General features: G+C 45.0%; 1 protein-coding gene across 3 annotated transcripts; it reads right to left on the minus strand.

Annotated features, from left to right (window-relative positions):
- Positions 1-3001: 3001 nt before the first annotated feature.
- On the minus strand, positions 3002-13814 carry LOC139333020 (protein transport protein Sec24C). 3 transcript variants are annotated; one of them, XM_070965259.1, is made up of 22 exons: positions 13554-13814; positions 11467-12174; positions 11224-11282; positions 10207-10260; positions 9600-9711; positions 9264-9391; positions 9056-9191; positions 8775-8884; positions 8360-8472; positions 8055-8246; positions 7784-7880; positions 7085-7189; positions 6631-6798; positions 6073-6169; positions 5853-6001; positions 5506-5644; positions 5192-5313; positions 4858-5037; positions 4386-4583; positions 4010-4099; positions 3480-3620; positions 3300-3409 (listed from the first exon to the last, which is right to left on the minus strand). In XM_070965259.1, the coding sequence occupies exons 2-21, from the start codon at positions 12125-12127 to the stop codon at positions 3480-3482; spliced, it is 3051 nt and encodes a 1016-aa protein (XP_070821360.1). In that variant the 5' UTR covers positions 12128-12174; positions 13554-13814; the 3' UTR covers positions 3300-3409. The 3 variants fall into 3 exon arrangements, with proteins under 3 accessions (XP_070821357.1, XP_070821360.1, XP_070821359.1); XM_070965258.1 differs by having other exon boundaries at positions 3300-3417; XM_070965256.1 differs by having other exon boundaries at positions 3002-3620.
- Positions 13815-14018: the final 204 nt, after the last annotated feature.

The raw sequence follows: 14018 nt of genomic DNA on the forward strand, positions 1-14018 counted from the left end.
TTCAAGCTGGACGATGTGATATGTTTCACGGTTTGATCCTCATAGCATTAACGTAGATCAGGGTTAACATTTATATTTACCCTGAAATTAATTTTAGAAAGACATAATTCAGACATCACAGCAACAGATGAGGTGTGTTAGACTATGGAGATAGCTCTGCAGCATAAAATAGTAAAATGTCGTTATAAATGTTCAAGATGCACACAGACATATAGCCATCTAATAGAAATGCTGCAGTTACCATCAGTTTCAAAGCATTTGGCTTTCATTGCATAGTAAAAGCAGCTGTATTTTGTGAGTGGCAAATTTTCACGTTAGGTACACAGCGCAAAACTTCTGTTCTTTCTAAGTTCACTCAGTGCCACAGCAAAAATATAAAGAAATACTGATGTCACATGTACTCGTTCTGTTTTCTGTTCCCCTCAAAGCACCCAATCAACCTAAGACAACCAACCAAACTCAGTTAAAAAAGTTCTGAGTATTAACAAAAAGATCCCTTTTTTCTTCTTTCTTTCTTCTTTTTTTTGTCATTTAACTGCTCACATTATTGTATAAATGTTGTTTCAAAGTCTTCCCTTCTTTTCAGGTTTGTAATATTGGTGGGTAAAATCCCTTTCATTCAAATTCATAATATCTGTCTTGTTATTTCAGCTCAAAACTTTCCTTTTTTTTCTTTAAACAGCCCGGCACTTGTAATATGTGTGTAACTGCAGAATGTACAGCAGTAGTACATCACCCATGACCTCATGGCCTTAAGGGATCTCTCGTCATTAATTTGATCTTTTTAATTCCATCCATCCATTATCTATACCGCCTATCCCTTTCGGGGTTGCGGGGGGCTGGCGGGGTACACCCTGAACCAGTCGCCAGCCGATTGCAGGGCCACATGCAAGGACAAACAAACAAACTCACACCTACGGACAATTTTTAGAGTCATCAATTAACCTAATGAGCATGTTTTTGGTCTGTGGGAGGAAGCCGGGGTACCCGGAGAGAACCCCCGCATGCATGGGAAGAACATTCAAACTTCACACAGAAGGGCCCTGACCCTGACCCGGGGATCAAACCGGCAACCTTCTTGCTGTGAGGCACGCGCACTACCTGCTGCGTCACCGTGCAGCCCTCTCTTTAATCCATATTTGCATATTCTTCAAGACATTAAAAAAAGAAAAAGACAATATGATTCTCTCTTTGCTTTAAGGTAAAGTGTCAAACCTGGAGTGCTTGCAGTTTAACTTCTGCTCTAACAGCCCACATCCTCTCAGTCAGTGTGATCCCACCAGAATATCACTGGGCACCATCCAAAATGCTCGAGGATACAAATTCAGCGAAGCAGGACGGCCTACACACAGCCAATAACAAGCACACAGACACACAGCGGCAAATCATTTGAATGTCCTGTGTTGGTCTTTTTCTTCACAGGCTGTGATGAAGCTGTGACGTGGTGCCGGAGAGAGGACAGTGTGAGATTACTGAGGCCTCACAGACAGCTACAGAAACTGAAACTGCAAAAATAAAGGCTGTGTGATCAGGGTTTGGAAGAACTCAAGGAGGCGATGAGGAAAAATGAGATTGAGGGTTAAGATGAACATTTCTTGCCAGAGATGGTTGGTCTGTTTTCAGTCACTGTGGCTTTATGAATGGAAACACTGGCCTGTTGGTGGGCTGCACGGTGGCGCAGCAGGTAGTGCGCGTGCCTCACAGCAAGAAGGTTGCCGGTTCAATCCCCGGGTCAGGCGGGGCCTTTCTGTGTGAAGTTTGCATGTTCTTCCTGTGCATGCGTGGGTTCTCTCCAGGTACTCCGGCTTCCTCCCACAGACCACCATTAGGTTAATTGATGACTCTAAATTGTCCGTAGGTGTGAGCTGTGAGTGTTAATGTTTGTTTGTCCTTACATGTGGCCCCGCAATCGGCTGGCGACCGGTTCAGGGTGTACCCCGCCTCTCGCCCATTGTAGCTGGGATAGGCTCCAACCCCGAAAGGGATAGGCGGTATAGATAATGGATGGATGGTCTGTTGGTCAGTCCATCCCTTTGGTCCAATTATTTCAACAGCTGCTGGACTGATCAATGAAATGTTTTGTACATTCATGGTACCCACAGGATGAACCCTCATGACTTCTCTGACTTTTCCAGAAAGAAAAGTCACTTATGATTTTGAGTAAAATATCTCAACAATTACTATGAACTTAATATGAACTTTGGTACGGACATACGTGTTCCTCATAGACTAACACTGGTGTTCTCTCAGTTTTCACTGCAGCCACCATCTGGTCAGCACTTTGATTTTTTTAATGGATAAGTACTAAAATACAGGCAATCAAAATCTGATGGTTTCTTTACTGAGCTCAGCCTATTGGCTGTCCTGAATGACAGCCAGGCTCTGCACGACATGCAGTTCTTTCCATATGAGTGAAACTATGCTTGAAAAATGATGTGGTGGTACCAGCGATTGACCACGATCTCTCATCAGGGTCAAAATACGCAGATTTTCTAAACTCCGATGCTAAAAAAGCTGTCTCCCTCATTTCTTATTAGCAAAGAGCAGCGTACAAAATATTCAGCTGGTGGTTCTCATTGCAGCCAGCGATGTGTCGACGTCTGCTCCCTGTCGAATCATGTCTCCTTCTGTTCGAATTGTGTCTCCTATAGTGCCACCTACTGCCTGGTTAGGGTCAGGGATGATGTTGGGCGCCGGCTGGGGGAAACAGATTGTCGGAGGAACAGACTTCAACACAGCACCGACACTGATTATTCCTTTCAACACTGAAATTTAACTGGTGAGAAAAACAAAAGCACTCACGTGGTGCATGTGATTTCTCTCTTGTAAAGAACTTTGAACTGCATTTCCTGTATGAAAGGTGCTATATAAATAAAGTTTATTATTATTAATTGGTGTGGTTAACCTTTACTGCTCAACCATTAATTAGAGAACAGCTCTGTTGATGTTCATGAGTTTTCTCTCCTGATCTGAACGACAATGGAAGAAACTTCAGTCAAGGTTCAATTATAGCCTTTATTTATTTATTTATTTATTTATTTATTTCTAGGAGATTATGCACACACAGAACACACTGTGGGCATCCCACACACGCACACACACCAACACACACTGAGACACACGACCACACAAATCTCAATAAATTAAACACATTTTCAGAACAGCGTGGATCACATTCAACACAGCACACGTCACACATGTCACAGTCATTAAATCAATAAAGTTATGTATCTCTTGAAATGTCCCCATGCACTGCCTGACAGGCCTTTAATATGTCCACATTATAATAATGTCGAGTAATACGTCTGTTTTTTCGAGGCAAATATGTCTTTTATAGAAGTTAACGCACCGAGAGAGGTCAGAAGATGTGTGTGTGTGTGTGTGTGTGTGTGTGTGTGTGTGTGTGTGTGTGTGTGTGTGTGTGTCTGTGTGTGTGTGTGTGTGTCTGTGTGTGTGTGTGTGTGTGTGTGTGTGTGAAGTCACTGCAGAAGCCGGACAGAGTTGACGTGGAGATGGTAGAGGAAGTCCGCGTAAGACGCTCCTCCGTTGGGACTCTTGTCCTCCACCAGGTGGCGCTGCAGGGCTTCCTCACAGGTGTCGCCCTGCTTCACCACCCACAGCTGAGACAGAAAAACACACACACAGTCTCATCAGTGGCAACAAGTGGGGCATCATCAGTTCGCCCCCACCGCTGTGATTTTACCTCATTCCCTTAAATATCCAAGAAAGCAAAATATACGAAAGATTCTGCTTGAATAATCCACACTAAGTAATTACAGGTTGCTACAGCATCAGGTGGACGATATTAAAGCGTTCTTTTTCCGCCCCTGGTGGAAGCTCAAATTTACAATAAATCTGACATGACATGAACGCAGCATAAGGAGGAGCAGCAGGATGGCAGCAGAGGACATGTTTCATTTTATGTAACTTAAGGTCACAGATGTTGGCTGACTCATGAGGCTGTTGTTGAAATCTAAAGTGTTGGCCTTCAGCTACAGCAGCAGCTCACCTTGCGGGCACAGGGTGCCTCCGAGTTCAGGGTGTTGATGAGCGATCGAACACTGATGGACAGAGAGTTTTCAAGCACTGGCAGCTTGGTCTAAAGGAACACATGCAGGAAAAACAAACATCAGGAATAGATAGTAAGCAGGGTGCCTTCAGGGTTAAATCAGTGTCCTAAAAAGGTTTTTTATTACCAAATGGCTGAAACCATTACAGGAAAGCTGACATAGCCAATTAACTTCCACAGAAAACAGTTTCAGAGCACTTCTTGTTTGCCATGTTCACTCTAACTGGGCCAAATCTTTTGCTGTACATGCAGCTCTGCTGTATTAGTCCTTGCGGGCTGCATGTGTGCACCTGAGTACATCACTGTAATCTCTTACCTCTCCGGAGGGCAGGGAGGAGAAGCAGCTGGTGTTGAAGAGCTCGACCAGGGTGCATGCTGGGACTTGGGCGCCCACCCAGAGCAGCAGGGTGAGGGGTGCATGAACCAGATACAGAGCGCTGGACTCCAGGCTGGCAGCACAGCAGCGCAGCGCCTCCTCTGGGTTTGGAGAGATGGAGCTGTCAACTGGCAGCGGCTGCAGGTGACAGATAAGTGATGATTTACTGACATGTGCCAAAGCTACAAAGGCAAAAACAAAGGTAGCCCTGTCAACACATTAAAATAACTTTATATGGAGGAAAAGACTATTGCTTTGGTTTGTAAAACAGTAAACCAGTTCAGTTCTGCTTTTCTCAATGCAAACACAGATTATGCTTTTTCAGAAAGCCACAGGACGGACACATCACACCAAATACACCACAGCATCATTTTAATGCAGAATTTCAGCTCAGAGTGTTGATGGTACTGACCAGAGGCAGCAGCAGAGGGTAGAAGTGTGTGGAGGTGCTGCAGGCGTCCATGCTGAGCACCTGGCAGCGCTGCTGCAGCCGCTGGTGGACGGAGCTCCTCAGGCCAGGCAGCAGCACCTCGCTCTTCCTCAGACTGTTGATGTAAACAGGAAGAGCTCGCAGGTACTGAGGGAGGACCAGCTACAGGACACACACACGGACACACACACACACACAGACAGACAGACACACACACACACACACACACACACACACACACACACAGTGTCCAGGACATATGGTTAAAACAGCTTAAGAGGTAACTATGAGTGCATTTGGTGTTTCCAAAGCTCACCTGTCCAGCAGACACAGAAGCAGAGCAGCAGTGTTTGCGGTAGGATGCTAACGCTTCTGTTAGCTCCAACTGCAGTTCCTCCCTCAGCTCCTGTAGAGGGCGCTCCAACGCTGCACAGTAAACTGCACACACGCACAAAAACACAAATGATTGAGACGTTTTTGAAATTTTGACAAATATTACTGTAACATAACATTACAGATTATTGTGCTGTCTACATTCTCATGAGTTGTATTCATTTCCAAGCATTCATGCTATTTTATTAACAGTTTAACATCCAAATAATGTCCTAATCCAGGCTTCAGCATCCTTACATTTCTTGCAGTAGAAGGTGAGTAGTGTTTGGGCCTGGTACTGCCGGAAAGCGTCCTGCAGGTGACGTGAGCATCGCAGGGTCAGAGTGTGGACCCTGGTCCTCCTGTCTCCTGTCTGGGTGCTGTAAGACAATACAGCCTGACAGACAGGAGGATTACAGTTCACAAAAGAGACTCTGCAGACGAACGGCAAAATCAGTTGGATTTCTCATTTATAAAATTATATCTAAAAATGTATTAAAAATGAGGTAAAATAAAATTCAATCCCAAAGGATCTAGATGACGTAAAACAAGAAAAGGGACAGGTCTGTAAGATCAACTCATTTCTGCTGTAAACATAAATCCACCTGAATGGCGACGCCTCTCGTCTCGTCCAGAGCTCGGGTGTGTGCGAGCTCCACAGCCAGTGTTGTAAGCCAATCAAGAGTCGCCATGGTGACCTGGCCGGGGTTAGGCCCAGGAATAAAAAGTCCATAACAGCCAGACACACGCAAATCTGGTGAGAAAGGTACAAATAGTTGAGTCACAATGCCGACATAATCAAACACACACAGAAAAAATTCTCACCTTTGCTGACAAAAATCCTGAGCTCAGCCTTGTAGCCCGTGTCCGTCTCCACGATCCTCTTCAGATCAGTGCTGAAACGCTCTCTGTCCAATTCTCCCTGTCGTGGAAATTAAGAAAATACCAGCATACAATGAGACCTTCAACTCATCTTAGCACGTTCCAGCCATCAGTTCACTAAAATACAGCTAAAGACACGACGTCCACGTTGCTCTATCAGCGCTTTAAAGTGCTGACATCAGCTGAATATTTAGCCAGATTTTGGAAAAGGTAGAAATTTAATGGGCAACAATGAGCTCTAACTAGCTGTCAGCTGTGTACTTTTGCTTTATAAAAATGGATATTTCGACTATTTTTGTTTGTGCTAAGCTAAACTAACTGCTGGCTGTAGCCTTAAATTTAGCTGACAGAAGTAGAAGTGGTCTTGTCTAAATCTTTCCAAATTTTAAATTATCTACTACCTTTAACAAAAAAGCCACAACAGCTAATCAACTATTTGTATTTATGGAGTTAATTTCACGTAACTTCCAGCGCGAACAACAGGACGAGCTGCTGATATACCTGGAGGTGGCTGTAGGTGTGCAGAGCTCCGCCTGTTAGATATGGAATGTGCCCCGGCCAAGCCCCGCCCATGTCTTGCTGGGAGAGGACAAACAGGTGAATGCCGCAGCCCTGACTGACGCACTCCTTGGCCAATGAGACGGCTAGCTCTGACGGCTGAAAGATGGACTGGGAAAAACAGAAGAGGAGGGAATCAGTGCATCTGTGAAACTCTTAATACTGTGTTGCTTTGTCCTCCCACCTGTACAGGAAGGTCGGCTACGGAGCAGCACCCACAGGGAATTTGGAAGTGTTTAGCCTTTAGGGCACTTCTGCACAGTGACACTTACAAACTGGCAGAAAGATGAGCTCACGGCTGTGTAATACATGCTGCCGAGACGCCCCGAGTCTGTTCTGGAGACTGACAGGTGTGCGAGTACATGTGGTCCAGTATGTGTGTGTGAGTGTGATGTACCTTTGGTTTGTTGGAGCTGAAGAACCCTGAGGATGAGTTAGTGTGTCCCATCTCTATCAGAGGGGCAGTATGGAAGATAAGCAACTTCCCAGGACAACTCAGGGCCTGAAGACAAAAAACAAACAAACACAAATCTTAAATCAAATCAAGTGTTTAACATTTTCCTTGCAGAGATGGTGTGAAAACCAAAAAATATAGATGATCAGAAACATTAACAACGGCATCAACTTAAGCAATCAGTGCTTCAAGAACTCTGGATAAGAGAGAACGCTTCATACAGTAATTATACACTGGATTTAGTACAGCAGCTATGAGCTAAATCTGACAGAAACCACTTTTCTCAATGTTTTGTTTTCTGGCCCTGGAATAAATGTAATAAAATCTAAATAAACACTATGCATTGCATGTGATGCAGTGTGATATAAACTAGTAGTACTTGACAATAAATCAGTAAATAGAAACTGCAGGTCAGTAGACAAGTAATAATGGTGGAGAACGACCAATAGCAACAGACAACAGACTTGACCAGTAGTCAAGCTGTTCAGAGAAGATGCAGTTAAAGTAACATCTCTACCACTCATCACTGACAGCTTGCAAAATCAGAATTACCATCTGTCCTTGTGCAGCCACAGCAAATACAGAAGAAACCTCCAGAAAACTTTAAATACACACATCAGAATCTGTGCAGTGATCACTGACCTGCAGCACGGCCAGCCCTGCTTTGACAGGCAGCTCCACGGGAACTCCAGCAGAGCTGTCACACTCTGCACTAAACTGAGGAATGAGCTGTAACACACTGCACGCACACACACACACACACACACACACACACACACACACACACACACACACACACACACACACACACACACACACACACACACACACACAGCAGACAGATAATGATCATTTCATATCAAAGAATGCCAAAGTGGCATCGGACAAAAAGGTCAGTGAACACATGTCTCACCTGTCGATGCCGTCTATACAGTCTTTCAGGGACACCAGAAGCCCCTCCCTTACAGGAAGCTGCAGTTCCTCTGTCTCTGTGATGACCAGCATGTGTGGGCGGGACAGGGCGGGGCTGAGGTCGTACAGGTGGATCCGGCTGTCATACGTCAGCAAACCAACGCGGATGTCCGACAGGCCGTCACCATCCTCCCTGCGTGAATGAGACGAACCTTTAAAGACCGCTGGCGGGGAACTAAATCTTGTTTTTTGTAAAGGAGTGCGTTTGTGTGTGTGCATATGCAGTTAGGTGGGAGCGTGGTCTACCTCTTCAGAGAGGTGAGCAGAGTGTGTATCTGTCGTGTTGCAAACTCCAAATGTCCTCCTCTCAGCGCTGAGGCAGACACATCTATGGCGAGGAGCAGTGCAGCAGGCTCACCCTGGATAAAGCACAACAGTCTTTGAAGGGCACCGAGAATGTGAACATTGAAACATTAATTAATAAATTAGCTGAATGATATCAGGTTACAGAAAACCTCACAAATGTCACATTTTAAACTAATCAGACGGGACGCTAATGAAAGCACAGTGTGTCCTGTGTCGGGTGCTTTAGCCTTACTGTACTGGGAGATCACTGCTGCACCAAACACACGCACAGACAGCGTGATTGACAAGCCTCAATTCAAGAGCAGGTCATAGCAACACGCAAACAAATCTAACAATTGTAGAGGGTGAAAGTAACCTTCTGAGAGCTGAGTATCTCATACGACCCCGTGCTGAGTTCAGGCCTCTTGTCGTTATCCATCCGAACCCCCTCCGAGCCTTTGGTGGGCTGGTAGTGTTGCCACGGCACTGAGGCACAAGAGAGGAGAGAAAGACTGTTGCTGTGTGCAAAGCAAGCAACAAAGACCAGATTACAAATAAAGTTTGATCATTATTACTGTAAGCAAACTCAGTGCTAAACAGACCAAACTTCTGCAGCTATCTTTTCTGTCATGCTGACACTGAGCCGTTAACTCTTACCTTCACTGAGTTTACCACAGAAGGGGCAGTAAAACCTCTGACCACAGTCCTGCCAGCCCATCGCCGGGCACATGGAAGCTCCGCACCAACCACAACCCGTAACACACTCCTGCTCTTTGCACACCGGCAGGGGCTTCTAAAGGCAACACACACACGTTTATATTGCTGTGACATTACATATAATACACAAAACATGACAAAACCTGACCTCTCCAGCATTTTCTTTTGCCAGGGGGGTGACCAGAGCTCCCAGCGGCAGGCGGCTCAGCAGCGCAGTCTGACCTTCGCAGGGCACGCAGTAAGAGGTGGAACGAATGGCGGAGGGACTCGCACTGCCTACAAATTCAGATTAAATATGCAAACGTTCAGCTTTCTTTTTGACTGATTCCTGATTTAGCTCTTCTAATAACACACACAACAACTTGTCAGAGTACTAAACACATTCACTTGGCAAGGAATCACATCATGTGCTGCAAGTAATGCTGATGTAGCATATGCTATCTGGACACACAGTACAGATGCAGACTGTGTTGAGTGGCTTTACCCCTGTCCTCTATGATACAGGAAGTGGTTGCAAGAGGAGGAAGATGGGAAAAAGGCTCTGAGACGAACACCTTGCCCTTCCACTCTGCCCTGTCCTCTGCAATCACCTTCACCTAAGACAGACAGAGAGAGACACAGTAAGTTAATCAGGAACACTTCACTCTATTTAAACAGAAGCAGGATCTATCCTAAAATATCTATGTTCATGCAACAGTTAAAGCCTTCGTGCAAACATGTATGAAATTACTAACAAGCACAAAATATGTCCTGCACATAACAAGCACAAGAGTCCTGAAATATAGTTCATCTCATTGTCAAAGAAACACTGTATTTGTAGTCTTGTGGTACTTAAGTGAAGTACTGGACCCTTTTCTCGCCATATTGGCCAGCTACTGCAAGGTTTCTTAAAGATGCACTGTGAAGAGCAACACACATCGGCGGCATATGACGCGCGTCAAATGAAGCGATGCGTCGTGATGCCTCAGATGTGTGTCATCCTTGAGGGTAAAAGCCTGAAACACGGTGGGCAGTTAATAGTTGTTCATTGTCAGAGGTGGTGCAGAACACAGTCTAGAAATGATGTTACCAGGGCGAATGAAAGAACTCACAGCACTGGGCAGCAGCTCTGGATCCAGACCATAACGAGACTCAGAGTTAGGAGACTGCAGAGAGAAAAGCTGAACGACTCATTCTCAAACCTTCACATTATTTTAACATACAGACACACAAAAAGCGACAATGTTGATATTCATTTTAATCTTTTTTTTTTTCAGGCCAACACATCTGATGATGTCAAACTTGGAAAGTTGGGACACTTTGTGACATTTTATGAGACAAATGATAAATTGATTGAAGTCCAGTGTGCAGGATTTAGTGGCAACTGAATACACCTCACCTCACCCTCCTCTACAGAGGCCGCTAAAAACAAGAAAGAGCCTCTCTACAGCCAGTGCCAACTACGGTAGAAACATGGTGGTGCAACATGGCCGATTCTGTAGAAGACTATTATTAGATTCCATTTGTGCCTACAGATCCCTCTACATCCTACACGCTGGCTGTGGGAGCTATTCGCTTGTTAATCATTAGTGTTTGATTGCTAATTCTAAGTAATGTTTTTGTTTGATTATTTTAGAGGTAGCCGAGATAGGCTCCGGCCCCCCCGCGACCCCGAAAGGGATAAGCGGCATAGAAAATGGATGGATGGATGGATGGATATTTTAGAGGTTTGTTTTGTTTAGATTAGAGTTCTTTAGTATTTTCTGTAGTCGTTTGTTTAATTTAATTATTTTCCAGTTTAGTGTTTAGTTTGTCTACTTTTTTTTTTTTTTTTTTTTTTGTCATTTGTTTTGTTTCAGAATTTGGTTATGGGCACCAGAGGGCCTATAGGCAGAGGGTTAGGTGTAGGACCAGAGTGCACCTGGGTGGGCCTATGTTTTTTTTGCCAGAGCAGGAGAGGGAGGATTTTTTTGTTCTTTGTTCGCTTACTTCTGGAAAAAATAAATCATGAAAACCCATAAATTTTGAAATGGACATTGACTTTCTTCTGCCTGCGGAAGTTAAACAATGTGCAGACACCGTCAGCAATAATGTCCACATTTTTAATGCTGTTGGTGTATTTTGCCCACCTGTAGCGTGCCGTCCCTCTCCTGAGCAGCCACATTGGGAACAAACTCGTTTATGTTTCCTGAGGAGAAAACAGACGAGTTAACACTGGAAGATGAGCATGGAGGGAAGATCCAGGCTAGAGCACTGAATTCTGAAGTGAGCTGTTTGGTTCACGCTGCAAGTGAGGGACTTTGTGAGTCATTTAATTTAAATGATGGTCTCCAAATGGGAGGCTCTGTAACATGCATGTAAAACAAACCAACCTTTACAGTGCGGAAGAAGCGTCCACTGAGGCTGCATAGGGGAGGTGGGCGAGGCATGATTGTGGGTGTATCCGACAGAGGACTCCACCTGTGCCCTCTCAAAAGCAGGGTGAGGTGTGCGCTGTGTACTCTGGTTTGCACATTGTTCAAATGATGGAGAGTTGATGGGCAGATGTTTTTGATGTGGTGACTGAGGTCCGTTCAGTGGACCCTGGTGTGTGTATGGGGGCTGGAAAGGGGAAGATATTGCTTGGTAAGGGCTATGGGGGGAGTAAAATGGCATTTGATGTGTCTTGTAAGGCTGTGTCCCTTCACTGAAGAGAGGGAGAGAACATGGAGGTATATTTCTTCCTTGGCTTACAGCTGGAACTGTGGATGAAACACGGGCATCAGGACTGATCTGCTGCACACTCTGATCAGCACTATCAGCATACAGCATACTGTGATGAGAGCTGTTTCTGGATGAAAAGGTGGTGAGGTCGCTCTGGCAGCCCTGGTTGGACGCCTGCAGGTGGTCAGAAGGTGAGTCCAGGCTAAGATGCTGAAAGCTGGGCAGAGGGTTGCAAGGGTGCCCTTGAGGTGAAGCTGGGGACCAGCCGTTCTGGCCCACCCACGGCTGACAGGGTGCCTGGCTCTGCTTGGCTGTGGGGACATCCATCATCCTCCATAACCATCACTGATGGGTGTGTTTCTTCTCAGAGGTGGGATCTAGCGAGGAAACCCAGACATACAGACGTGACTGTGGGTGCTTTTCATTTCGTTGAATTGAGCCTCCTCGTCTCCTCTCTCCTCATCAACCCGGAAGTTGTTTCCCCTCCGCCATGATGAAGGATCTTCCAATTACTTAAATGCACCTGAAGGAGACGAGGAGCGAGGAGAGAGGAGGCTTCTGAAGGAGATCAGAGTGAGGATACACCGGTGTAGCCTACGCTGAAGTCTTTTATTATTTAAGAGGCGTGTCGTATGTGGCACACGTTTGAATCATGGTGGGAGCAGGTAAACGTCATCAGTAATTGACGTTGCTTCGGACTGATGCTGTGGAGGGAGGATTTTTCATTTCGGAGTTTCGTCTCCTCTGTCCTCACGTCTCTTCCTTGCATCCCTCTTTCATGTCCTCATTGGGCGGAGCTAAGATGCGAGGAGAGGAAGCGAGTGGAGGAGACGAGGAGACCAATTTACTGAATGAAAAGCACCCCATTTGGGATGTGATGTGATCTCTTCTCAGACGGGCTGAAGTCTTACAGGTAGTGGTTTGCAAGCATGGAGGCTCAGGATCAACAAGAAATGCAAAGCCATAACAAAACAATCAACACTGTAAATGCAAAAAGACACACTAACAATGTATGCATCCCTGCCATGTCAAAGATTTGCTACAATACTTGCACAGTTAAAAAAAAGAAAAAAGTCAAGATTTGTGAAGTCACACAGGTGAGAGGCTGCATTTTTGCAAGATATTTAGGAAAAGATGTCTCATTTGGTGAGGTATGTAGGTTTGCATGCAGGCATGAGGTGTTGTATTTGCACAATATGTGACAGACCGTTCAGTTCTAGTGGTTCATGATCAATAGACACAATTGTGGGGAAAGTTTTACTTAAATCATATGCTTGAAAAAACACCTGAGGATCGGTGCACACAGGAGAGACCAAATAGATATCTTGGTGTTAAGTTTCCCTTCCACACAGCAGTATTTCTGTGAAATCCCAATGGAGGAAAATGGTAGTTTCAGTGTTGAAGTAAAGGTGTGATGTTAATGGCTGTTGGTTTTGCCAAATGTCTACTGATGAAGCTCCTCAGGATCCCAAAACTTAGAATGAGTTCATAGAATAAGACGCATTATTCAACTATTGAAATCAAGTCAAACTGAGCTCCACCTTGACTGACGTTAGCTGCGACATGCAGCTGCTGCACATTATGTGATCTGACATTAAGACCAATTATTTTATAGCTAGCTAATGACATGGCACAGAGTCTACGGATCTCGACATGGACACTGGGCAGCCAGCGGATCCACATAAATTGACAGCGTGACAGAAAAAGCTGCATCTGATGGAAACAATCGTATTTGAAGGAAGATGAGGGTCGATACCTTGGGACATCAACAGGGACAGCAACGGTAACGTTAGCCGCTTCATCTCCCCCTCTGCGACGGAAGCGAAAACAGAGAGGCTGAAATGAATGTTTTGGATGGTCTAAGCGTTAAAGAAAGACACAAAGCCATGATAACATACTGTTACATTATTAACCTGCTGATTTTAACCACAACACAACGGGTTACATCCCTACACCGGAGCCTTTGCTGCAATGATAACAAGAAGCGTCTCAAATAACGCATTTCCGCCTGTCCTTTCAAAGTAAAAGCCCGCGATTCTTGGATAAAGGGACACTATAAATTACCATAACAGTAAATAAAGAGTTTCTTCAATTTCTTCTCAGCTGCTGCCTGCATGCAGAGGTGGACAATATCAAGCCATATTTATCCAAGTAAAATATGGACGTATGTTCTTTATTTAAGTGACTCCATGTCATGTCCCTTTATATCTTGACTCCACTC

This window comes from Chaetodon trifascialis, chromosome 6 (genome assembly GCF_039877785.1).
Source record: "Chaetodon trifascialis isolate fChaTrf1 chromosome 6, fChaTrf1.hap1, whole genome shotgun sequence".
Classification (NCBI taxonomy): Eukaryota; Metazoa; Chordata; class Actinopteri; order Chaetodontiformes; family Chaetodontidae; genus Chaetodon; species Chaetodon trifascialis.

Excerpts from the sequence above, each read along its gene's own strand:
- LOC139333020 (XM_070965256.1), bottom strand. The coding sequence starts at position 12,127 with ATGATGGATGTCCCCACAGCCAAGCAGAGCCAGGCACCCTGTCAGCCG. Across the intron at positions 10,261-11,223 it reads AGAGGGACGGCACGCTACAG|TCTCCTAACTCTGAGTCTCG; the intron begins GTGGGCAAAATA and ends TTCTCTCTGCAG. Across the intron at positions 6,170-6,630 it reads ACACCTACAGCCACCTCCAG|GGAGAATTGGACAGAGAGCG; the intron begins GTATATCAGCAG and ends TTTCCACGACAG.